Source organism: Panthera pardus, unplaced genomic scaffold (genome assembly GCF_024362965.1).
Source record: "Panthera pardus isolate Hobbes unplaced genomic scaffold, ASM2436296v1 HiC_scaffold_13, whole genome shotgun sequence".
NCBI classification, from domain to species: Eukaryota; Metazoa; Chordata; class Mammalia; order Carnivora; family Felidae; genus Panthera; species Panthera pardus.
In genome coordinates this window covers 50,562,350-50,587,458 of record NW_026526688.1, presented here as the reverse complement: position 1 = coordinate 50,587,458, position 25,109 = coordinate 50,562,350, and the positions used below count along the sequence as shown (strand labels likewise).

Genomic DNA, 25,109 nt, shown 5'->3' with positions numbered 1-25,109 from the left:
TGTAGGGTCTAGATTGCTAGAAGTCAGGCTTCCGGGTAAGGGAGAATAAATTACAGTTTAATTATGATAAAATATTGACACTTTTGTATCTATAGCCTTTAGGCCATTCAAATTAACTGGCCAAATGAAGATCAATTGATCATCTTAACTGAGAACAGTTTCTGGTAACAAAAACCATAAAATGTGGAATAACATTTTAACACATGGAAAAAAAGTCTTGTGTCTTTAAGTGGCTCCATTGACTTGCACGGGAACAACAGGACTTTAGAATGGAACTACCCTAAGTTTTTCCTAACGATGCAGAACTCATCCCAATGCAGGAAAGATTAACATGCCAATTTTAATAAGAATTCATTCTTCAAACAGGAATACAGAATTATATAACACTGGCAAAATACATACATACATACATACATCTTTTCATTTACAAGACTTGCTTAAATATTCCAAACTTTAAAATTATTTTGGAATTGATATAGTTATGCTCTATTTTTAAAGACATCTATCTAGTCTTTATCATTTCTAGGCCTCCTATCTTAAGCAGGGATACTCTCTTGCAACCTTCCATGTGAACACCTGATCTGGACCACCAGAACTACATCCCCGAGAAGTACCACCCAAACAGGACAGGGCAGTGACTGCACAGGAGGGTGGTGGGAATGGAACCTAGGGCACTCAGTTGCAATGAGTAAAAGAAGATTCTTGTCCCAGATGATGACGTGAGGCCGAGAGCTCCACCGCTGAGTTAAGTGGCAGCTGCCGCCTTACCTGGCTTCTGTATAACTGCATTGCAAGCATTTGCAATTTCTTCTCTCTTGGCTTCATCTGGGTATTGATTCTCATTGAAGTAACTGCAGGGGCAACCAATTAAGACACAAAGTTTGTACTTTAAGAAATGTGCTCTCATTAAAATGCTAACCCACTGAAAAATCACGTTCTTCTTTATGATGTGGCATTACAGCATCTAGTCCAGGCTGTCCAATGGAGCTTTCTGTGAGGATGGAAATGGTCTGTTCTTTACTATCCAATAGGGTAGCCACTACTCACATGTGGCTGCTGAGCAGCTGAAAGGAGGCTGATGTGACTGAGGAAGAGAATTTTTAATTTGATTTAATTTTAGCAAATTTAAATTTAAATTGCTAAATGTGACTAGTGGCTACTATATTAGTGCAGGCCTAGCTACTGCTTTGCCTCATTGAAAGATGTCCTTGATATAAAAGTTGCCTGTATACATACAGTTGGCTGAAATCATAGAGTTGTGTTACGGAGGTGCTGGTAACAGTAGGATCTTTTTGTGTGTGTCATATTGGTTGTAGTGGCAAAAATTTTAGATTACCAAATTGTGCAGAACAAATTACAGGACATCTATATTTATACACAGCTATTTAAAAATGACTAGGAAAAAATAAGAGCTCTATCCACTGACCTGGAGGGATGTTTACAACATTCCTAAGCGAGAAAAACAATCTGCAGAATAGTATGCATGGAAAATGCTATTATGGAATTTGAAAAAATCCTGTCTACGTGTACATAAATTTGCATGGATAAATGCTTAGAAGAGTACACATCAAGCTGTAAAAATCAATTACTTCATTGTGGGGGAAGGGGACTGGTGGTGGAGATTTAAATATTTTTGTCTTTTTTCATATGTTACAAAAGCACATATTACTTCTGTACGATAGTACTTAAAAGAAATTAGGTTTACTGAACTTCTCTTTAGCATTATCAGACCTGTGAGACTCTATGTGGGAAGAGAATGCTTACTAAATGCTACTTCTGTTGTCATCTATGATTTTAAGAAAGAAGATCTTCATACTTTGAATCCATCAACTTATGATCAGGAAATAATCCCTTGTCAAGGTGCTAAACCTCCCCTCTCTTCAGGGGCCTCCCTTCTCTTACAATGCAGCTTTTCCATTCCGTCCCCCTCTGGTAGATGTGCCATTCACCAGGAATAAACACAGGAGGCCGCAGACCCTTCTTGTGAGCCCCCAAACCCGACTTCTGACCCCATCTCCCATCCCCGCCGTCTCCATGGAATGCATCCTTTGCTGTGGTCCCGACACAGCTGCCAGGACTGGAAAGCCTTTCCTTTTTGAAAACAGTTTAAGTCCTAGAACTAGATCATACCAGTCCTGTCAACCATCTTCCACAGCGGTCTGCTTGATTCTGTGATTTAAGCATCTCATCCTACATGATTTTCTAGTGCTCATACCAAGTGACTGTCACCGTAACTGCCCCACTCCCACACTCTCACTGGACCTTTACCTTTACTCCACTTGTGCGAAAACACTCTGAATTAGTTTCAGGAGCCGGCAGCACCGGCATCAACTGGGAGCTTGTTAGAAAGGTAGAATCCCAGACCCCACCTCAGACTGAATCAGAATCTGAATTTTAACAAGATCTCCAGGTGATTCGAATGCACATTAGTGTTTGAGAAGCACTGGATTAGCTTCTTCATTTAAAATTCAACGAAGACAACAAAAGCAGTTATTAAGTACCTAACACTGTATGTTTGCACTGTGGGTAAAGAGAATTAGATAGTTTATGACTTCAAGGAGTTTACAATCTACTGGAGGAAGACATGGAAATCAATATACTTGTGGCCAAATTCCATAGGCTGTCTGAAGGGAGTACTCCTGGCGCACAGATGAAAGTGTGCCCAGTGTGGTGTACGGGCACCCAGAAGGATGTGGCAGAGGAAGTGTGGTCTTGAGTTAGGTCTTGAAGATGGGCAGGAGTTTGCAAGGCAAAGAAGAGGAGGAAGGGTATTTAATGCAAGGGGAACAGCATGTGTACAAGCAAAAGGTAGATAAAAGCGTTGAGGATTGTGACCACAGAGAATTCAGAGTGGTTGGACTATGGGGTTCACAGGAAGAAATGAGGAGATATTAGCCTGGAAAAGTAGGATGGCGTCAGCTTGTGATGAGCCTTATTTGTTCTTGTCAGTAGTACAGACATCACTTTGAAATACAGGTTTCCAAGTCACATACAGACATACTCCGATCTGTGTTTTAGAAAGATTACAATCTTCCAGATTCAATCTTCTGAATTCAACCTCCATCATCTTAATTCTGAAATTCTCCAATCAACTTTCTACTTACCTACTCCTCCTCTTCAAAATAATTTTTTCACCTTCTTAATAATCTCAAATCCTTTTTAAAAAATGTTTATTTTATTTTTGAGAGAGAGAGAGACAGAGTATGAGCAGGAGAGGGGCAGAGAGAGAGGGAGACACAGGATCTGAAGCAGGCTCCAGGCTCTGAACTGTAAGCACAGACCCGACACAGGGCTCGAACTCACAGACTGTGAGATCATGACCAGAGTTGAAGTCAGATGATTAACCAACTGAGCCACCCAGGCGTCCCTCAAATCCTTTTTTTAATAAAGTTTTTATCTATTTATTTTGAGAGAGAGAGAGAATTGGAGAGAGGCTCCATGCCCATCGAGGAGCCTAATACAGGGGTGTGGGTGGAGTGATGTCACAAACTGTGAGAGTCGGACAAACCAAGAGTTGGATGTTCAACTGACTGAGCCACCCAGGTGTCCCTTGAATCCCTTTAAAAATGCTCCCCCCACCCAACTTAAAAAAATCTGTTTATCTATTCTTTTTCTGGCCTCACCTTTCATTTCTTAGCCTGAACTTCATGGTGAGCCAAATCAATAATATCCCTTGGGAGAAACTTAGATTATTTAGCTTTTCTGTCCTTCCACCATACCTGTCCAGCAAATCTCCTACCCTGCAGAAAGCACCTTCCACAAGTTTTCGTCCATCCTTCTCTCACGGTACCAAGTGTTCCTGGACAAAGTCATAAAATAGGGCCAGTTGGTTTCTTTATAAATCTGTGCTTTTCAACCTTAACTGGGCCCCTCATTTCTGATGGGAACTCATTCAGTCCTTGCTGTTTTTAATATTCCATCTTTCAGGCCCCACTTACCTGAAACCTTTTCACTCTTAAGTCCCAAGCCCTCAAACCCACCACTGTCATTCTTTTTACAGATGACCTTGCCTCCTCTTTTACCACGATAGAGGTTATTTAATGAAGTTTGCTTAATGTTTTTAGCTTTTCAACTTCTAAACTTCTCGGAGTACTGCTCATTCATTTCTTTATCTCATGGTAGAGGAAGATGTGTTCTCTTCTTCAAGGTCTCCTTTTCCAATGGTATCTTTGATCTCTTCCTCCTTTCTTTCATTTGCTCAGCTTTCTCCTGTCTTTCTTGCATGCCCAACCTTTTTCCCTATATATATGCAATTACTCTATTTTGCTGATTTTATGATGTATGTTTATTATTATAATCTCTAAAGTCAGGTTATATCTTATAATTAGTGGTGTCTAAAAATAACTGGCAGTGTTTTTTTTTTTTGTCTCCCCTCACTGTACACAAAATAAAGGTGTGTCTTACAATCAACGCCTTCTCAGATTTGATGGAATATGGTTCAGACCTACAGGTTCTATTTCAGTAGCAGCTCTAGGGCCACTATACCTCATTATGGCAACTCTTCTTCCAAATTACTGCAAAGCCAGTGATTGACTCTATACCCCTATAATGTCTACTTAAGATTCCTAGTGCACATCTCTAGTCATGGCACTATTCTGTTAAAACTTTTTAAAGATTTATTATAGAGGTGTTCAGAGCTCTACCCCAAACTACCTTAGCTTCTTTATCTGCTGCTACTACTATATATGCACGCTACAGTCTAGGAAAATGGAATAACCTTGTAAACTCCTAGTATCTCTGTGCCCTTCTCCTGCCAGTGTATTTGCTTTTTGCCTCCCCCCAGCCCAAATCTTGTCTTTCAGGATATAGGTCAGGTATTAGCTCTTGGCCAGTCAAAGGTAAATATCACTCCATGAATCCCAAAGCACTCCATCTGTCCCTCTCTTACATTTTTTCATCTCGTATTATAGTTATCACTGTATACATCTCTCCCCGACTACGTTGAAAGCCACTTGAGGTACAAGGCTGATTCATCCTTATATGCCCTCCTCACTGATGACAGCACTGACAAGTCAATAATGATGAACAAAGTAAAGTCACCCTCAACCCAGTGTAGGAGTTTCCAAAAGAAATAAACACCACTGTAAGTGAACTGGTGGAAATCAAGAGTTATAGAAGTATTGTAAGAGGGTCTCAAAGATACATATTAAAGAGATGATTATCTCTTGAGAGCAAGAATACTGGGATGAATGGAAGACAGGGAAATACTAGTAGTAATTAAGATTGGTTTTCACATTGTTTTATATACTTCTCAGCTGAATTTCTGAAATGAACATATGCTATTTTTATAAATTTTTAATAAAAGAACTTTGGGAAAACACTGAAACAATTAAACATTAGTTTAATGATTAATACTCCATAAACAATTTATGTTTGGAAAGTGTATTTAGATCAGCCAGGAAATATTAGGATTGTGACTACTATTCTAATGATTAGTAGAACAAAGCCACAGTATGTTTGGAAGCTAAGTTAGAATTTGCAGTTATTCATGGCATATGTGATTTAATGAGTTAAAAAGTCTTAAAAATCATTTTTACTGTGTATTTTTAGGATCTAATTATATAAAAGTAAGATGATCAGAGTAAAAATAAGTCAGTAACTTCTTCCAAATCAAAGAATGTAAGAACTCACTATAGTTTTAAATCTTTAAGCCTGACAATTAGTCATTTCTTCTCTGTTAAGGTCCTATTATTTTTATAATTAGAAATGTAGGACTACTGAAAATATAAGTTTTCAGTAAAATGTACTACTACAGCTGGAAGTGTGTATGCCAGACTATGGAATACCACTTTCATCTTTTGCCTTTCTATAGTATTTCAATGTTTAAAAAATATGAATTCAAGACAGACAGTATAATCTAAACTGATAAAATATAGTTTAAGATACCCCATCGTAATTATATAAGTTTAAGATGTACTAATTAAAAATATTCATTACAAAGCTCTTAAATTTTTTTTTTTTGCAGTGGGAACAGATACACAATACCAACATAAAGTGGAAGCGGTTTTAGGAAAGACAAAGGTAGGCCAGGAAATAAAATATCCAACAAAAATGTATTACATGACTGTGAGTAAGGCCCTGTACTTGAGGAGTGAACGTAAGTTCAAATATAAGCCCTCATCTTTAGAACATGTGGTACAGCTGAGGAGGAATATATAAAAAAAGTTAAATAGTAGAAGGAGTCAAAACAACAGTCAAAACAGTAACAGACAAACCAGAATACACCTAGCCGCTAAGAATATAAATGATGTGCTAAATAAATTCAGAATAGATTTCCCAACCCTGATCTGGGAAAGCTCACTGAATTGGGCAAGCTTTTGACGAAGGCACAGACTCCAGGCATTGGTGAGGAAAGGTCAAAGTTAACAGTACAAAGATATAAAGGCATAAAACCCTGAAATGTGCTTGGAAAACAAGACAACTGGTAATGCAATCTGATTAGACTATAGGGGTTATTTACAGGGAGATCTTGGTTTGCCTGAGATAGGGCTGTTACCTTGAATGATTAACAAACTCACTTGCCCAAAGTATCCCACTTTAGACAATACGTGGTCACCCTGCAACCACATCACATTATTGACTTATCTGAATTTAGTGTCAAAATGCCCTAATATTTTTCATATGTGCTCTCTGAAAGAGGGCATGTTAATTGCTCAGAAAAAAAGGAAGCATCAAAGAAGATGGTTAACTATAGTTTCTATCCAGTTACTCAAAAGAGGAGCTATCTAAGCCCAAAGAATCTGCATGGCACATAACAGAAATTCAGTAAGCAACTGTTTGATTAATAGATGGTTGAATAAATAAATACATGAGGGAATAAATGAATGAAAGAAAGAACAAAGATAAAAACAGAGAATAGTGGTTTCAGTTAAGGCTTTTTTTTTTCAGTTTTTTTAAGTTTATTTATTTTGAAAGAGAGTATGTGAGTGCTCAGAGAAGGGGCAGAGAGAGAGGGAGAGAGAGAGAGAATCCCATGCAGGCTCCGTACAGTCAGTGGGAAGCCCAACAGAGGCCTCAAACTCATAAATCGTGAGATTACAACCTGAGCAGAAACCTAGAGTCCAATGCTTAACCCAGGCGCCCCTTCAGTTAAGGCTTTTAATGAAACCAAGAATATCTTTCAGGAGAAAGCCAACTGAGATCTCACCATATTATATATTTAGACTAAGATATAGTTGAATAAAGTTATATTAGTATAATGTTTATTTCTGACATATATATAACGAATAGATTATCAGCAAGGTTGGGAAATAGGCCTAATGACTTTAATTTTGGAAATAATCATTTAGGCACGCCCCCCCCCCCCCAAATGTTAAGTCCTTGTTTACCCCAGGCAATTGGCTAAATGGTGGCAAAGATAATCAGACCAGGGATGTGTGTATGTAATAAAACATATAAAATATTACAGAATGGACTACATTGGGGTGCCTGGGTGGCTCTTTATTTCGGCTCAGGTCATGATCTCACAGTTCTTAAGTTTGAGCCCTGCATTGGGCTCCATGCTGACACGTGGAAACTGCTTGGGATTCTCTTTTTCCCTCTCTAGCTTATACATGGTCTCTTTCAAAATAAATAAACTTAAAAAAAAAAAAAGAATGTACTATATTGGTGGTATAAATATAGTATATAGGAACAAAGAGGAATGAGCATTTGTGCAGGGTCTTAAAAAAAGAGCAGGGAGGGTGGGTAAAGTGAATTTATACAAGGCAGAGGTAACAACATATACAAAGAAAGGGAGTTATGAAAGAGCTTAGAATGTTCTGAGAATGTGGAGGAACATGGCTGGAATATATTGTACCTAAGGTGGGGTAGTTGGGGATCAAACTGAAAAAAAACACTGGGTCCAGATTTTAATATGACAGAGTTTGCAGTAAACTTTTCAGGCAACTGGGAATGAAGGTTTTTACAGGGGTATTATATGGTCAGATTTATTTTTGTAGGGCAGTATCTCTGGTTATACTCGACACAGAAGCCAGTTAGCGTGGCAATAGCTGAGGAGAGGGTCTGCAGTAGGCTCAGGCATGGAAAGAGAGAAGAAAGGTGAGATTCAAGAGACATTTCAACATGGGAATAACTCAAGACCTCCTGCATTTAGGAACCTCTATCCCCATACACAAAAAAGATAGCCTTAGGAATAGTCCATGCTATTTATCATTTACCTTCAAGCATTTTAACCTTTAGATTATGTCAAAGAAATAGGTATTTCTACTGTTACCGAGTGGACAAATTATAGGAGAATTTGTCATATTAAAGTCTCTAAGACTCTGAAAGAGATCTGTTTCTACACTGGAACTCTGGAGTTCAAAACATACTTCTGTCCCAAGTAAGAATATTTTATAATCCTAGACATTTTCCAAGACAAAAAAGGGTAAGAATGTAAACAGAAATCTACAGGTAGTAATAAAAAAGTAATAAAATAAATCCTAAGGCACTACACTTTTATAGACAAAGGACATCGTCAGCTGAGTAATCAGTGAATATCTTCACAGAGAGAAATCAAATGATCGTTTTGCCAGACAATGACAGCAAAGAATTAAAATGAAAAGTGGCAAAATAATTTACATGAAATGAGAAACCATAAGCTAGTAACAAATGGAAATGTCCTTGAAGCACTTTCATTTCAATAACACTGAAGTCTATAAAAATTGCAGCCAGAAAATTCCTCCTTTTGTGTCTTGGTGAACATATAGAAAAGATGGGGAAGGACTCTTTAAGGGATAATGGCATGTAAATGAACTTTTTCCCCCCCTGTGCCTTTATGTGAACTATGTCTCCTGGAGAGATATTTAAACCTCGCTATTTTAGTAATTCAAAATAAGGTTTCAGGACCTTCAAACACTGCCCACTATCTATAACCTGGTGTGCATTTCTTCACTACTAAGTAAAATTACTGAGCAGTAGACAGGAAAGAGAATAACATGAAACTAAAGCACTTTGGAACCCAACTGTCCCATCTCCTACTTGAGTCATCTATGTGTTACATGATCTTTGGCAACAAAAAAATTCTACATTTTATTTTCGTTTGTTTTTAAACAACAGACTGAAGACCGAGATGAAATGGGAAAACCTCCAAGCGTAGCAGCTATCTTTTGTTGATCCATAAAGGCCTAAGGAACCCCCTTAGTTCACATTCACGTGCAAACCAGGATAGTGATATTCTATATTTTATCCAAAGATGTCAAAGTCCCTCTGATACTAATCAGACCTTAAAGTACCCCTGAGAAACAATCAGCGACCAGAGAAACACAAGAGTAGAGCTAGAAATTAGCTATGCATATGATTCTTCACTAGTTAATGTAGACTTCAGGACAATTAGGGACCTTGAAAGATTATGCACTGATCAACATACTCATTTGAGAAATGGAGACAATGACAAGCTTATAGATGACAAGCTCTCCCAAAAATTATAGAACTGGCAAGGATCAGAGCCAAGCTTTTGTTCTCCTGAGCTCATGTTCTTTCTACTACTGCTTGCTAAGAACACTGCTGGGTGTAGTGAGCTGAATAGTGTCACCTAAAAATTCATGTTGGCCTAGAACCTAAGAAAGTGATCTTATTTGTTAATAGGGTCTTTGCAGATGTAATTATAGTAAGGCTCGAGATGAGCTCACACTAGGCCCTAAAACCACCAAGAGTGTCCTTGGAAGAGAATGAGAACACAGACACAGGGAAGACAAGTGTGGAAATGGGAAGCAGACACTGGGAGGATGCATGTGCAAGTCAAGGACTGTGGGCAACTGCCAATTCTGCTGGCACCCTGAGTTCAGATTCTGGCCTCTAGAACTGTGCGAGAGTACACATCTGTTGTTTTAAGCCATCCGGTTTACAGAAATTTGTTAGGTCTGCCTGGGAGACTAATCAGGGAAATAGAGTCAGTATAAGAATGGCCTTAAAGGCTAATGTGATTCAACTATCACAGTTTGATGGACTTTAGTTCACTGTAGACTAGAATAAGCAGCTGTTTTTGTAAGTAAGTAGTCTATCAGCTAAACAAAAGCTTTCTCTTCTCTAGAAAGTTTGGTCAAATACTGAAACATTCAAGCTTCAATTCCGTTTCTTTCTGTAATCCAAGTTAGACTACAACCCTTCTTCTGATGCTTAACACTGTCCTTCAATGGAACAGTTTTCATAAGCTCCCATTTCAAAGCTTTATTAAAAGTTTTTAGATTGGCTACTTCTTGATAAATAGGGCTACGAGACTGCCATATTCACTTTTATCTGCAACAATTAGTGCAGTGCTGATTTTGAAAAATCTTGGGACACGAAGTACTGATAACTACTTCTGTAATACAACCAAGATTACTGATAATTAAAAAATCTGCTAAGAGATACGTAATAAAACAAGTATAGTGAAATGTTATTGGTAGAATCTAGGTGGTAACTTTTCAACTCTGCTGTATGTTTAAAATTTTTCATAATAAAGTATTAGGAAAACATTAATAATAAAATGATAAAATGCTAGCAGCATCCCTACTAAATCAGAAACAATGTAAGAGAGCCCAATTTTTTCTCTGGCTACAATTTAATGTTTTTCTGAAAGTCCTAGTTTGTAGAATAAGACATGAAACAAAATTAAGAAACAAATTGGGAAGAAGGGCCACAAAATTATCATTGGCATATTATACTATACCAAGAAAGCCAAGGGATAAATTAAAAATGCCTCAGAAATAATTAGATGGTTGGGCACTAAATAGACAAAAATATCAAAACTTCCCAATGTATCAGTAATAATCAGTTTGATACAATCTAACAGAAGAAAGCATCTATTTAAGAGACCAAGAGAAATGAGAAACATAAAAATAGCTGACAAGAAAAATATAGAAACCACATAAAAAACTAAAAATATTTTACTCACTTTGTTGAGGTATAAAAAAGATATAAGAAATGAAGAGGCATATAACACATTGATAGATAAGAATGAATAATATGAGGGGTGCCTGGGTGGCTCAGTCGGTTGGGCGACCGACTTCAGCTCAGGTCATGATCTCATGGTCTGTGGGTTTGAGCCCCATCTTGGGCTCTGTGCTGACAGCTCAGAGCCTGGAGCGTCCTTCAGATTTTGTGTCTCTTCTCTCTCTTCTCCTTCCCCCAATTGTGTTCTATCAAAAATAAATAAACATTAAAAAAAATGAATATGGCAATGTCATTTCTTCCAAAATGAATTAAAAGTTTAATGCACTTTAATCAAATTAAAACACACATTGTTTTCTTCTCTCCTTTTGCTCGGTGGGAATGGTAGGAGTCAACAATATGATTTCAATGTTCACCTGGAAAAACAGACGTAAATGGCTAAGAATGTTTTGAAAATAAATAGTAATGAATGGGCCCTATCTTGTCAAATACTGTGAAATTATAAAGTTATAATAATCAAAACTGTGATTCAAGGATTACCGAGATCAACAGAACCAACAAATATAATAACTTTATATGCAAGAAAGGATCTTTTTTTTAAGTTCATTTATTTATTTTGAAAGACAGAGAGAGCACAAATAGTGGAGGGCAGAGAGACAGGGAGAATCCCAAGCAGACTCAGCACTGTCAGCACAGAGACCGATGTAGGGCTTGAACTCAGGAAACTGAGATCATGACCTGAGCCAAAATCAAGAGTCGAACACTTAACTGACAGAATCACCCAAGTCGCCCCAAGAAAGAAAGAAAGAATCTTAAATTGAAGAAGAGAAAATCAGCTATCTAGAAAATAAGGCCAAACTAGATCCTCAATTTACAGACCCAATAATATTAGGGTTAAATATAAAAGTGAAATCATTTAAAAAATAAAATAAAATAAAATAAATAAAATACATAAAATACATACATACATACATACATACTAGAAGAAAGCATCTGAACAAGGAAACAAATGATGGAGGCAGCTGCACAAGAATAGAGCAACAGATTTACCTATATGTAAATGAAAAATAAATTACAAACAAGTGCAAATATATAGCAGAAAGGGTTAATGATCTCATTCTAAAAAGAGTTAATATACAAGTAATACACAACAGAAAAATGGCTAAAGGAAAAAATAAACACCAAACATGAATAATAAACATGTACAATGTTTAGCTTCACTAGCAATCAGAGAAGTTTAGTAGACAAAAATAAAACCCTGCTTTCACACCTACCGAACAGGCAAAACAAGGCTGATTTTTCCCTCCACAAAAAGATCATTACAGTGTGCATGGAAGGCAGGCTCTGGCGACAGGGGCAGTATATGCTCAAGGCCACTGTTAGTGATGTGGATCAATTCAGCTTTCTGGAGGGAAGTGGTGATAATATGGCCAAACGTATCATTATTCTTTTTTTTTTTTTTTTTTAACGTTTATTTTTGAAGGAGAGAGAGACAGAGTGTGAGCGGGGAGGGCAGAGAGAGAGGGAGACACAGAATCCGAAGCAGGCTCCAGGCTCTGAGCCATCAGCACAGAGCCCAATGTGGGGCTTGAACCCATGAACTGTGAGATCATGATCTGGGCCGAAGTCGGATGCTTAACCGACAGAGCCACCCAGTGCCCCCAAACGTATCATTATTCTTAAGACAAAAAGCAAGTACAAACATGGTCATTGTTGGTACTATTTAGGAGGGCAAAATTGGGAAGATTTAAATGTTTAATAAAGTAATAATAGTTAAATAAATTATCTGAAGAAGAAAGTCATTTAAAAAAAAATCACATTTTCAAAGAGTTCTTAATGACATGAAAAAACGTTGGAAAAAAAGCAGGTTACAAAATCATGTATGTGTTATTCTAATTATGTTAAAAATTATATATAGAGAGATACATAGATAGAAACACTAAATGTACCCAAATATTTTCAGTGTTATTTATGAATGGAAATATTTTATTTTTTACACCTTATGTTTTTTAAAAGTTTACAATGTGTAACTATCAACTTTCTAATAAAATGTTACCCAAAACAGAGTTATGTAATATTACAAAAAAAAATACTTCTGATTAATTTTAAAACTGCTTTTCAAAATGCCACTCTCTTCTTTCACCATCCCTGTATCTGTCTACAAACTGGCAATCTAGCCAGTTATGAAGTCAGGACCCAAACTAGATACAGTTGCCAACCTAAATGTCCAGCTACGAGGGACTGGGTAATAAATTATATATACTCTTAAAATGGATTTAGTCATTAAAAATCATGTTTTCAAAGAGCATATGAATGATCCTAAATCTAAAACTATGTATCTGGTATAAGCTTCTTTGAAAAGCTACATACATAACACAAAAATGACTGAAAAATTCATCAACAAAATATTTATGATGATCTCTAAATAATGGTGTTAAAGGGTATTTTAGTTTTCTTCTTTATATTTCCTTACATTTCTCTTTATTTTATATAATATGCATGTGTTAATTTTGTAATTTTAAAAAGCATTATCTGAAAATAAAGTTTGCAGTCTCAAAGCATGAGCAAAATAACATTGCATAAATTATTTTTAAATGATTTTCTTGCTTTTTCTTAATGCCTTTCAGCAACAAATTTACACTTTTAATGTTTGTTTTGCAAACTCACTATAATACAACAAACAAAAGATTTCTATACTAATGTATTTTTTATAAATAAGAGTTCATTTTGAATTCTACAGATTTATATTGGCTTTCTCCAAATCAGCCTTCTGGAAGGTTCACATGATTATAAAGAAAAGCTAAAATATAAATGAGTTCTATTACAGAAGAAGCTGTAAGTTTTCATGGCTTTGCAGCTTGTTAAAGTTTCAGAATAGAAAAGCCTGTAAAGTGGAAAAATCAGTATTACCCTATGAACAAATTAAAGAATTCAGATATGAGAAGTTGAATTTTGGAATCCTAATTCATAAATGCAATGGAATGCCATAAACATAACTCATTACACATGGATTTAGATATATCACAGAGTAGATCCTGACAAAGAATCAAAGTACTTTAAGCTGGAAGTATTATCAAGTCACCCTCTTTATTTTGCAGATGAGGACATGAACTTTATACAGATGAGACTTGACTTGTTCAAGGTCACATGACCTAGATCTCAGGTTTCCTGACTCAGTTCATTGGCTCGAAGGCCTCACAGGAATGGTCATTATTCCGTTAAGACTTGGTATTGTTTCAGACTTCCTTTAAGATGCAAATTTCTGTAGCAATGAATCATCTAAACCAAACTCTTGTAAATTTCACAAGCGCTCCTGGAAGCAAAGATGTGACAGCATCAGTAAGAAACCCAGGACAGCCCCAGGACCACAGCTATATCTTCACCTAAAGGCTCTTAGCAATTAGGAAATCTAAAACTGCTTTGGAGACAACCACAACACTGACCTACTTATTTTCCCCCTAAGCAGTGGAGAACTAAATAAACTGTGGGACTTGTTCCTTAAAACATAGTAATAATACACATTTAAATTCTATGTATATAGAGTAGTTAATCTAACAGAAGAGTTAGCAGTACCTCTTCAGACACTAGTGTGCACGCGCGCACACACATACACACACACACACACACACACACACACACACACACACACACATACACACGCTTTCCAAGTCCATATCAAGATGGTAAGATGCTTTTCTTCACTTGCTTAAAAAAGAAAAATCCAGGGCGCCTGGGTGGCTCAGTTGGTTAAGCGTCCGACTTCAGCTCAGGTCACGATCTCACGGTCCGTGAGTTCGAGCCCCGCGTCGGGCCCTGGGCTGATGGCTCAGAGCCTGAAGCCTGCTTCTGATTCTCTGTCTCCCTCTCTCTCTCTGCCCCTCCCCCGTTCATGCTCTGTCTCTCTCTGTCTCAAAAATAAATAAACGTTAAAAAAAAAAAAAAGAAAAAGAAAAATCCATATATGAGAGAGTTATGGATACCATGTATGAAATGTGCCCAAATATAAAATTTTCATCTACCATACCGGTGGGAACTGTGGTACCTTGGAGAGTGACCTGTTTCTACCAGAGGGCATACTCAGAAGCACTGAAGGCTTGGAAGTCAAGGCATTGAAGCTGGTGTGCCCCTGGCTCTATTTGCTTCACTCCTGGCTGGGTTGCAGCTATATCTTCCTTTCCCTGTTTTGTCAGCCTTTGCTGATAGGAAGTAAGTTTACAAAAGAGACTTGTAAGGTGATGTGATTAAGTATCTTACACCTGGTGTACAAGATATCCTAAGGCAGGGAGCCTATTTTTAAATATAAAGCACTGAGTATAAACTGGTCACTTACCAACCTGACACTACCAACCAAAAATTTACTATAAAGTGAATACCAACAGAAGAGGATTGATCAAATCAATCCATTGTCTCCTGCATGGTTTTTCTTACGATCAATACTATTCTGCAAAGTAACTACTTCTTGCTAAAAGGAACAGTCTGTATCCAAAATGAGAACTTGTTCTCCCAGGGAGAGGTCTGAACAAATAGTAAACCAACCACAGACAACAGCACAGATTCTTTATAGAGAATCAGGAGTACACTAGTTGGGGATTATCCTCATACCTCCCTGAAGAGTGAGAAACACACTACTTTGTACTTAGGGGTACTTACTACTTCCTCTAAAACTTAACCTTTTACTTCCTGTGTCATAGGTTCACTGCTGTTTTTATTGGGAGTCAATCAAACCACCCAGGATAAATGACTCTAATTGCCTTTTAAAAAGCCAGATTAATTCTGATAACACTTGACAAAAAACATACTACTTACATCAATATTGTCAGAGCTGCAAGGTTATACCAACTGTATACAAGTTAAATTCCTTCATAGTAATACTACCAAGCAAATCTGGGGTATAGTTATGTTCCAAGGAAGATGTTTTGATAACAAAGTATAGTTTCTATTCCTTAGAAAGATGATAATTATAGGGTAGTCTCAAAATGGTTAGAACCTTTTAGTGAATAACATTTCAAAGGAGGAACCAATGAGACAGAATGATGAGGCACTATTATGATTGGGATTTCTAGGATATGCAGGTTTTCAAAGTATAAAGACCATTTTCAGATACTACTTCCTATTGCTGAAATTACATAGTCCATTTAGACTTCCTCAACCAAAAGGCAACTAAAACAGAAATAGAATATTTACCCACCAAGTCCATATTCTACTATCCCAAGATCTTCAAACATAAAACACATAAGCAAACCTTGGTACAGGCTGTGAATGTTTAGTCTACCAATAATGACTTCCTAATGCACTATTACAATGAGTGGGTACTAAGTAGAAGTTCAATAAATACTTGTTGAGTTTAAAAAAGAAAATGCTCATTCATTTTCTGTGAAGATTTTTCAGTTAGTCTATAAACTGGTCTCTGTCTGTATTAATGTTTATAATATGCTTATAATTCTGCTTCTGGGATGAATCATATCTTCATTGGTGACTCATCACCTACAACACCAATATTTCCCAAACTATATATACTTTATTTCTTTGTAAACTGTGTCCAAAGAACAGTATGAGGAACATGGGGTCTTTGTCGTGTTTAATTGGTCAAGGGACTAGAGAAATGAGGGGTCTTTTTTTTTTTTTACAAAATGAAACTGCTGGCAAATCTATATGAGGATAGTGAGAATTTTTAATCTGCCTCAAAAACACTGTGATAATTTCTTTTGGCTATTTCTGTTTGACCAAAAAGGAACCAGGAAGTGTAATTTGCCAATTTTAAAATGCATTTAAGGACAGTTCATCTTCTTACTGGCTATGAGAAATGGATTGGGATAACTTTACCTGTCAATAAGTGGGAAAGTTTTGTTGTTTTTTTCCTCAAATAGTCTAATGGATTGAAATGAGGTCATGTCCAGGCTCCTGCTGTCTTATATAAATGTTAAGAACTTCCTTCTATTTGCAGAGATACAGGAGGTGTAGTTCATTATGTTCTACCCGAGTCATTCCATAAGAAGTATGAAAGAGGTTGAACTCTTTTTAAAATTCAACTTCCAGCATCCATTAATTCCAAAATTTATAGGAAATTCTTGCAGCATTTTCCATCTTAGAACAGCAATGACATCAGAAGTGAGGGAAAGGAAAACCAGCTTGCCAGGGGTTGCAGTGATGGCAAGACAACCTAAGGGAGGGCAGAGTACATATATTTTAGGTTCTCATTCATTTTAGACCAGAACAAACATTTGATTTTACAGGACTCAACTCTATTCCCACAGAGTGGTTTGTGTGTGGGGGGAAATGGTGGCATGATGGTCAGGCCAAGAAAAAATGACATCAAGGCACTTGAAAGTCATTTTTCTGTTGTTTTTGAATCATTTTGATTGGATCATTTTAAATCATCAAATTATTATTCATCATAGAATTGAACCGAATTGAAGGACTTACAACTTTAACAAAAAAAATCCCCTATTCTGAGCCTAATATGTCTCATAGGGGATACATGGGGATAACATTTTCTAATTGAAGTTGTAGAGCCTTCCTAAATATTTAAGTTTTAAGCAACACTTACTGATGTCAGATTTCATGCACAGCACTGTGCTAGCCTAGGAGCCAGCTAAACATAACCACACCCTAGCCTGTGGGAGCATATAAACCTCACCACTGAAGTGCCAGGTAAAATTTACTTCATGGATAGTGAAATAACTCATTCTGGTAAAGATATGGTTCAAATTTTCTTCTATAACAGAAGTCAGTAGAAGAGTTGGATTTTATTTTATGATAATCCACTTCTGTAATGCAAGTGAGCAGGGGAAAAAATGGGTCAAAAAAATTCTTTAAAAAATGGAAACAGTTGGAATTTTAACATATTTCCTTGAACACATAGAAAAGAGAATATGATTTAGGCTCTTGTCTTTAAAAAAAGGAAGGCTGAAAAGATATTTCAAAATAGTTTCAATTTTTTAATTCACAGGATGTTTCGCAAATATTAGAACAAAATCTGCCACTATCCTCAAAATAATTTGACTCCCTGTCAGAAAAGAGTTCCTACTGATGCTTTATATGTGGGAGGAAAATGGCAGGAACAACCTAGAAAATGGATTACAAGAGATTTTTTTCTTCTTCCAATCAGGAGAACAACCATACTTGGGCATGGATGCAAATACACCTCCTTTGAGAAAGACAAATGTTACACTTGTGGCGCTACAAGGGTTTTCCACAATCTGGATGCAACTTACTTCCAGCCCCATTTCCTGCCTGACTGACCAGACACTCCAGGTACCTAATTTTTCATGCCTCTGTGCCTTTGCCAAGAATGCTTTTCTTCCTCTTCCCAATGCATCAAAACCACAATGCTTTATAGGACCCTGCTTGAACGTTGCCTCAGTATTGCCTTTCCTCATACCACTCTCCTCGGTCCCACTGCACTTGTATGTTGAATGTATCTTTATATCTTTTTTACATTATTTTAATAATGTAAGTTTTCTTTTATTGCTTAACATTATTTCATTCACATTTTTGTTCAGATTTACATGGTCACATCTGTCATTCTATCATGACATTCCATTCAATAGACTGATCATCACTGACTCAGGCACTTCCTAAAAAGCTATCATGGTTACATGTAAAGAAGTTGAAAGAAAAAAAGTCTCTGAATTTCCTATCCAAACAAAATTACTATCTTAGTCAGATACATGACCTCTTTGGTCCTAGATGTAAAGAAGTTATTCTCTTCAGTTAGTCCACTCAATTTAGCAGCAACATAACACAGAAGAAAATGAGATGTAAGTTTCTTTGCAATTGTAAAGTAATGAAGGAAGTTTTACTCTTAAGAGTTAAAATGAAAAATAGGAGTAAGCAAATTTCTTCTAATGAGTGAGGATATTTTTTTGTTTTCTCATAAGAAAGAAGGAACTAATCCTTACTACCTAAGCTCATAAAATGTAGGTGAACAATGATTTCTATGCATTTTCAGGTTGTAATACCCTTAAGGTATTTCATTACTATAATATAAGAACACAGAAATTGAGAGATCAGAACACAAGCTGACTGACAAGGTGCTGAGACAGATTATATGAATATACATAAATACAGTCCTAGATAACTAGTCTTCTGATAGAACTTAGTTATCATGGAGGTGATTCTGTTCTTTGAAGTTATTAATCTATTCATGTTGTTATGCTAAGCACCAATTATTTTCTAAAGATTTAATTCTAGGATTGGAAGTGTTTTCCTATCAAAAGCCATGGAGTCTAAGAACAAAGGGTCCACACGAAACAAATTATTTAGAATCATAGAGCAATACAATTTGAAAACTTGAAAGATCTTCAGAAATTCTATAACATTTACTAATTCTTTGAAAGATATAATGGCCAATTTGTTTTTAAATGATAAAGGAGCATAATACTTTATTCAATAAGTATAGGAAGTACTAAAGTATACATCGCAGTTCACATTATGATCAACTAAGAACAGAAGTGTGATGGTAGAAGGTGTACTTAAAGGAAAAAAATGTGAGGGAGGGAAAAGGGAAGACTCAGAGGGCATGAGAGAAGTAAGAGATGAATAAAGAAGCACAGACAAGAAGAAATTCAGTGAAATGTGGTAAGTGGACTTTTGTCTTACTCATCTTTGCATCCCAATTCTTGGCATACAGGTTAGCACACAGTAGACACTACACAAATGTTTATCACATAAAAATTAAAGAGGATAGAAAGAAAGGGCTGAGGGATACCTGGCTGGCTCAGTCAGAAGAGCATGCAGCTCTTGATCTCAGGTTCTTGAGTCTGAGCCCCACGTTGGGTGTAGAGATTACTTAATTAAGTAAATAAATAAACTTTTAAAACAAGGGCTGAGAAGTTCAGCGAATATGCTTTTTTAAAAATCATATCCTATGGTTCATATGGGAATGGATTCAGAATAAGCAACTTAATCTCATTTCTTCTGTGAGTTTAGCCAAGTTGATTAACCTATTAACTATAGGTTCTTGGTTTAAAAAAATAAACTATTTGAACCATATGATCTTTAGGGTCTCTTCCTTATTCTCTGCAGAAATAGTGACCAAATATAGGTAAATAAAATCAAAGGAATGTTCTTAGCTCAAATGAGGCTAAACTAAATCAGTGGTCAGAAGATGCAATTTATATATTTTTGTACAACGGACACCAATTAGTCCCTTTATTGTTCATATGACACAAGTTGTCATTCAAAGAAACATCTGGATAGGTCTCAAGCTCTAAGAAGAGCAACATTAGGAAAACATTTTTTGTTTCTGGCTAGGTATATCTTACTGAAATGAGCAGGGTCTCTTACTCCTTGGATTCCTATTTGGTATGAATACCATCAAATAATATTGGGACACTACAAAATAATACAGAAGGATACTGGGTGGTTATTTTTTCATTTTACAAAGTAACAGGATTCTGTCCAAGAGATAGAGTGCTTTTTTAAAAAAAAAAAAAGGCAGGGAGGGATGTTATTAGGAGAACAAGCAGTTATTTCTCCATTTTTTTATGGTAAATAAAGTCTCAAACTATACTACACTAATAACTGTCCTATATAATGCAAAACATGAAGAAAACAACATTAAAAGAAAATGTGGCTTCATGAAATGGGAGCTGAAGTGGAGAAGATGTCCTGTGTAAAAATTTTTTAAATCACACAGTGGTAATTAAAAGTAATAAAAGAATGATGGGAAGCAGCACGATGAAAACAGAGTGGGTTAATATCACTGGGAGATTACTATAAAAGATCACAGAAGAAAAAAACATCTTCCAGGGCCACTTAAGTTTGAACCTATGCGACTCTTTGGTCTTTATTTTATGTATATACATACAATGTGTGTACTATATATCATCATACCATCATAATTCAGCATATTTCAAAGTCAGAAGACTAGGAAAAGGAATGTTCCCTGTAGGTCAGGGTTTTGATGACTGGCAAAACACGAGCAAGCTTGCACTGCAGTTGTCTGAGCCACACCCAGTCTGCAGTTAAATATAGAATTTAGTTTCTGGAACTATTGGTCTTCTTAACCTTCACAGTCCAAGTATTCACTGAAAAAATTAAAAGTAAAAAGGAGAAAGGAAAGAGACTGAAACCAAAATCCAAGTACTAATAAACTGTCCTGGGAAGAATTCCAAGACGCAGTAAATACAAGAGAATTAAATTACAGAAGCCTCAAGCAACGTTCTAGAAACACACTTTACAAACTTATTTGTCTCTTCTATGCAGATTCTACCAGGATGTAGAACACACTTATACAAAATGTATTTGTGTAGTTAGACTCTACCATGTCTCTAATTCAGATTATATATTCAGACTGTATAACATGTCAGTTTAACAGCAGTGACACCAAATTTAGAGCTATGATTTAATTTTGGTTTGTTATAGTATTGTGGTTGTGACGCTATTTTTGCTCATGAAGAGGCACTTTTATCCTAAGAAGCTATTTTTAGATGCTTAAATTGGGGGAGCAGGGAGGAGAGACGCTCTTAAGCTAAAATTTTTAATACTGATTCTTTGCCGTTGGGAAGAATATTTTGGGTTTATTTTTAAAAGTTGTTTTGGAGACTGACAAAAGTTAAACAGCAACAAAAAATGTTTTCTTTATAATTTCAGAGGGTTCTGGGCTTTAGTAATGATTTTGTTTTATATTGCTCACTGAAGATAAACATGGAAAGAGAAGGAACAAAAAAAATAGTATACAGGTATACTGGCTCCATAAAAAAAATAAAAACATGCAATAGTTTTAATTACAAATACACGAAGAATTACAAAATATTCATTTTGCCTCCGTTCTCCTGGACACATTCAGATACAGACTGATCATTCAGCTACTGTGATGAAAATTAACAGCAAGAAGTACCCTATGTACACAAATCTGGCTCCAAAGCTAGTACTCTTAACCATTATGTGCTATTTCTTCTACCTGTCACAGCCAGGTACTCTTACATTTATTCCTGTATCTAGTTAAAGTCCTCTCCAAGTGGTTGCTTCTCTTTCTATCTCGCTTAATTGGGCTGAAAACCCTACATACGGAGATTTGAAGTGTTCTTTTCTCTTTCTCCCTTAAGGCCAGAACAGGTGCACAGCCAGGTTTCATTCTTTTGTGTCCCAGTCATATCCTAACACTCCAGAGCCACACCTGTTTCCACATACCCTGCCCAAATTGCTGAAAGGGGAAAAGAAAGGAAAAAAGGAAGGAGTACATTAGACACCTTGTTCCTGGGCCATAAAGCCTCCAACACTTCTGACCATAAACTCTAAAGACTCAAGCCAACTAGGTTCATCATCCCTCTACTCCTTTCACCTAGAAGGTATCCATCCCTAGCACCTTGCCTCATACCTAGTAAGTCCTTTGTTGAATTAGCAAAAGGATGGTTAGGTTTGCTGAAGAAAAACCACATTTGAGTCTGACATTACATTATTTGCACAAGCAGCTATTTCTGACTTATGATATATATGATATTTTCTCCTCTTGTGAGTATGCAAACTACTGGAGTAAGCTTACCTCAGTGCTAGCACATAGCAGATGCTATAAAAATAAATGAATAAGTATTAGTCAATTATCTATTCTATTTTATCCATTCAAATCTAGCCAGGTCCTCTTTAAATTTGTAACAATAATCTTTTTTTTAATTATGGAAAATTTCAAATCTATACATGTTTGTGTTTCTGAGTGTTTCATTCACCTCATTTAAACAGGAAGCATGTCACCATGAGGAGAACGCGAGTTGGCAGAGAGAACAAAGTGTGAAATAATTGTTTAGGATACTGGGAAAGACTGAACCAGGTGGGTATAGTATGAATGTCTGGCAGAATTACAGGCCCACTTGAGGTTCATGGTCATGAATTTAAAATGAGATCAGTCTGCAGGGTTTAAAGTTTTCTCTAGCCATATTTAGCTACAAAAATGCAGAAACAGTATAAGCAAAATGCAAGACATGGATTTGACCAGGGTTCACTGATATACTGTGGCTTTAACTGTACCTGATATAATGATGCCTCCTAAATCTCCTTTTCTAGAGACACTGAGATCTCTTAACATCTTGAAATGAGTTCGCAAAGTTCTAAGTGGAAAGAACTTAAATGGAAAAAGAACACTGGCTCAACACCAGTTATGAGGAAGGCATTCTACTGTGTGCTTTACATACATGATCTCATGCAACTCTTCTCATAATAGCATCTCCCATTTTATAGAAAACTGAAATTCTGAACGATTAACATAAAATGAAGCTGGGACTAAACCGTAAATCTGTATGACTCTGAAGCCCATCCGCTTTTTACTGTATCGTAATACTTAACTCTTCTTTTTCTAAATATTTCAAATATTAAGAGATGTTGAATGATTTGCCCAAAATCAAACTATTTTCTAAAGGTACAGATTCTGTTTCCCAGAATCTGTTAAGTTCTCTTTTACACCTCCTGCTTTGTCATTTCTATGTTCAGTCTGTAACTAGGTTAGGTTGTTCTTTTCTTCACATTTTTTTCTTATACCTATTACCTTCTATCTATTTTGTTTGCTTTGATATTATCCTTTGGGCCTTCGTCGTTCACGCATAGACTACTCTAACAGCTTCCTAGCTGGCCTTCATTTTTCCCACTTCCAATCCATTTACATGTAGGCTAGTCATACTTCCTTCCTCTAATGCTCTTACATAAAATCTGTAAATAATAAAATATATACAGTACAAAATTTTGAAGATTAAATAAGGTCAACTGTCATACAGAATTATCAGTAAGATCAATAATTGTATACAAACTGTAAAATCTTATTCAAATATAAGATGCCTTAAGATATATGAGGGCAGGTACTACAACTTAACATTTATTTAAATTTTATTTACCCTTGGCTCTAGGCATCTGGTATGTGTTCAAATACATACTTGATTGGCTGATTTCTTGCCTATCTTCCATACTCTTACTAATATTATCTAACAGACGATTCTAATCAGGTACAATCTCCTTTCTGAAAAAGCCTGAACACCAAGCTGTGGTAATAAATTAAGCATGGGACTTATTTAATTATAGCATGCACAGTATGATTAAGTCCTGTATAATCAAGGTAGAGATGCTCCTAACGAAAAACTCCACGTTCTGCCACAAAGAACTTAGTGATAATCTAATATTATAATACTCTTTTTCTCCTTCTCTAATTGGTGAACTAGAATCTGTCATCCATCAAAATGCAACCAAAATGTCATCATTTTGTTAAAGTCTCTTTCCTCTGATTGCATCTCATGGTCCCATAAACTCAAGTACCCATCTTCATAATAGCATTTATTCCTCAGTTCTGTAATTGCTTATACTATAATGCTCCACTATATGCTCACTATAATTATAATGTAAGCATTATACTATAATGCTCCACTATATGCTTACTATAATGTAAAGGAATATATTTCAGGGTAACTAAAGAGTTGATGAGGGAAAGTTCTTCTTTATAGAAGAATTCAGCTGATTAATGCAGAAGAAATGAAAAAATTGGAAAATAACCATTTAAAAAATTTTTAATGTTTATTTATTTTTGAGAGAAAGAGAAAGAGCGCACAAGCAGGGAAGTGACAGAGAGAGGGAGACACAGAATCTGAAGCAGGCTCCAAGCTGTCAGCACACAGCCCGACGCACGGCTTGAACCCATGGACTGTGAGATCACGACCTGAGCCAAAGTTGGATGCTTAACCAACTGAATCACTCAGGCACCCTAGGAATGTAACTATTTTGTAACCCCTTATTAAAAAAGTGACTAGGAAAAAGTCATTACTGGATGACACAACAGTGATTCTCAATCCTAGCTGTACTTTAAAATCACTTGGGAACTTTTCAAATATACCTCTATGTCCCTGTGGTCAGGGGTAGTGTCTCACTGATATTTTTAAAACCTCCCAGGTGCTCCTAATATGAAGTCAAAATTAGGAATCACTGCCCTAAAACTATTCACTAGATGGGGAACTTTCTAATAAGTGGATCAAGATGACAGAACTGAATCCCATGGTTAATCCTATAGTTACTAAAAATGGGACAACCAGACATAATGTGCCTCCTTATATGATGTACTAGTAAGGACAAAGTAGCCAAAAGAACTAAACCAAAATCAAATGAGGACTCTAGATCTAACTACCACTCTACAGAAAATATGAGGTGATGTTAAGAGACACATAAGAGGATGTGATTGACCAAACCTAAAATGTGGGAAATTCAATACAACAAATGCCTTAGTATCTTCAACAAATGAACAACATGAACAAAGTGTGTGTGTGTGCGTGTGTGTGTGCATGTGT

At 36.3% G+C, this 25,109-nt stretch overlaps 1 protein-coding gene across 9 annotated transcripts in view; it reads right to left on the bottom strand.

Annotated features, from left to right (window-relative positions):
* The window catches only part of HMBOX1 (homeobox containing 1), a 192,942-nt gene that overhangs the window by 18,247 nt on the left and 149,586 nt on the right, over positions 1-25,109 (bottom strand). For all 9 annotated transcript variants that reach the window (XM_019440899.2, XM_019440900.2, XM_019440901.2 and 6 more), the window contains exon 7: positions 769-851. In XM_019440899.2, the coding sequence (XP_019296444.1) occupies positions 769-851 (83 nt within the window). The remainder of the gene's footprint in view (positions 1-768; positions 852-25,109) is intronic.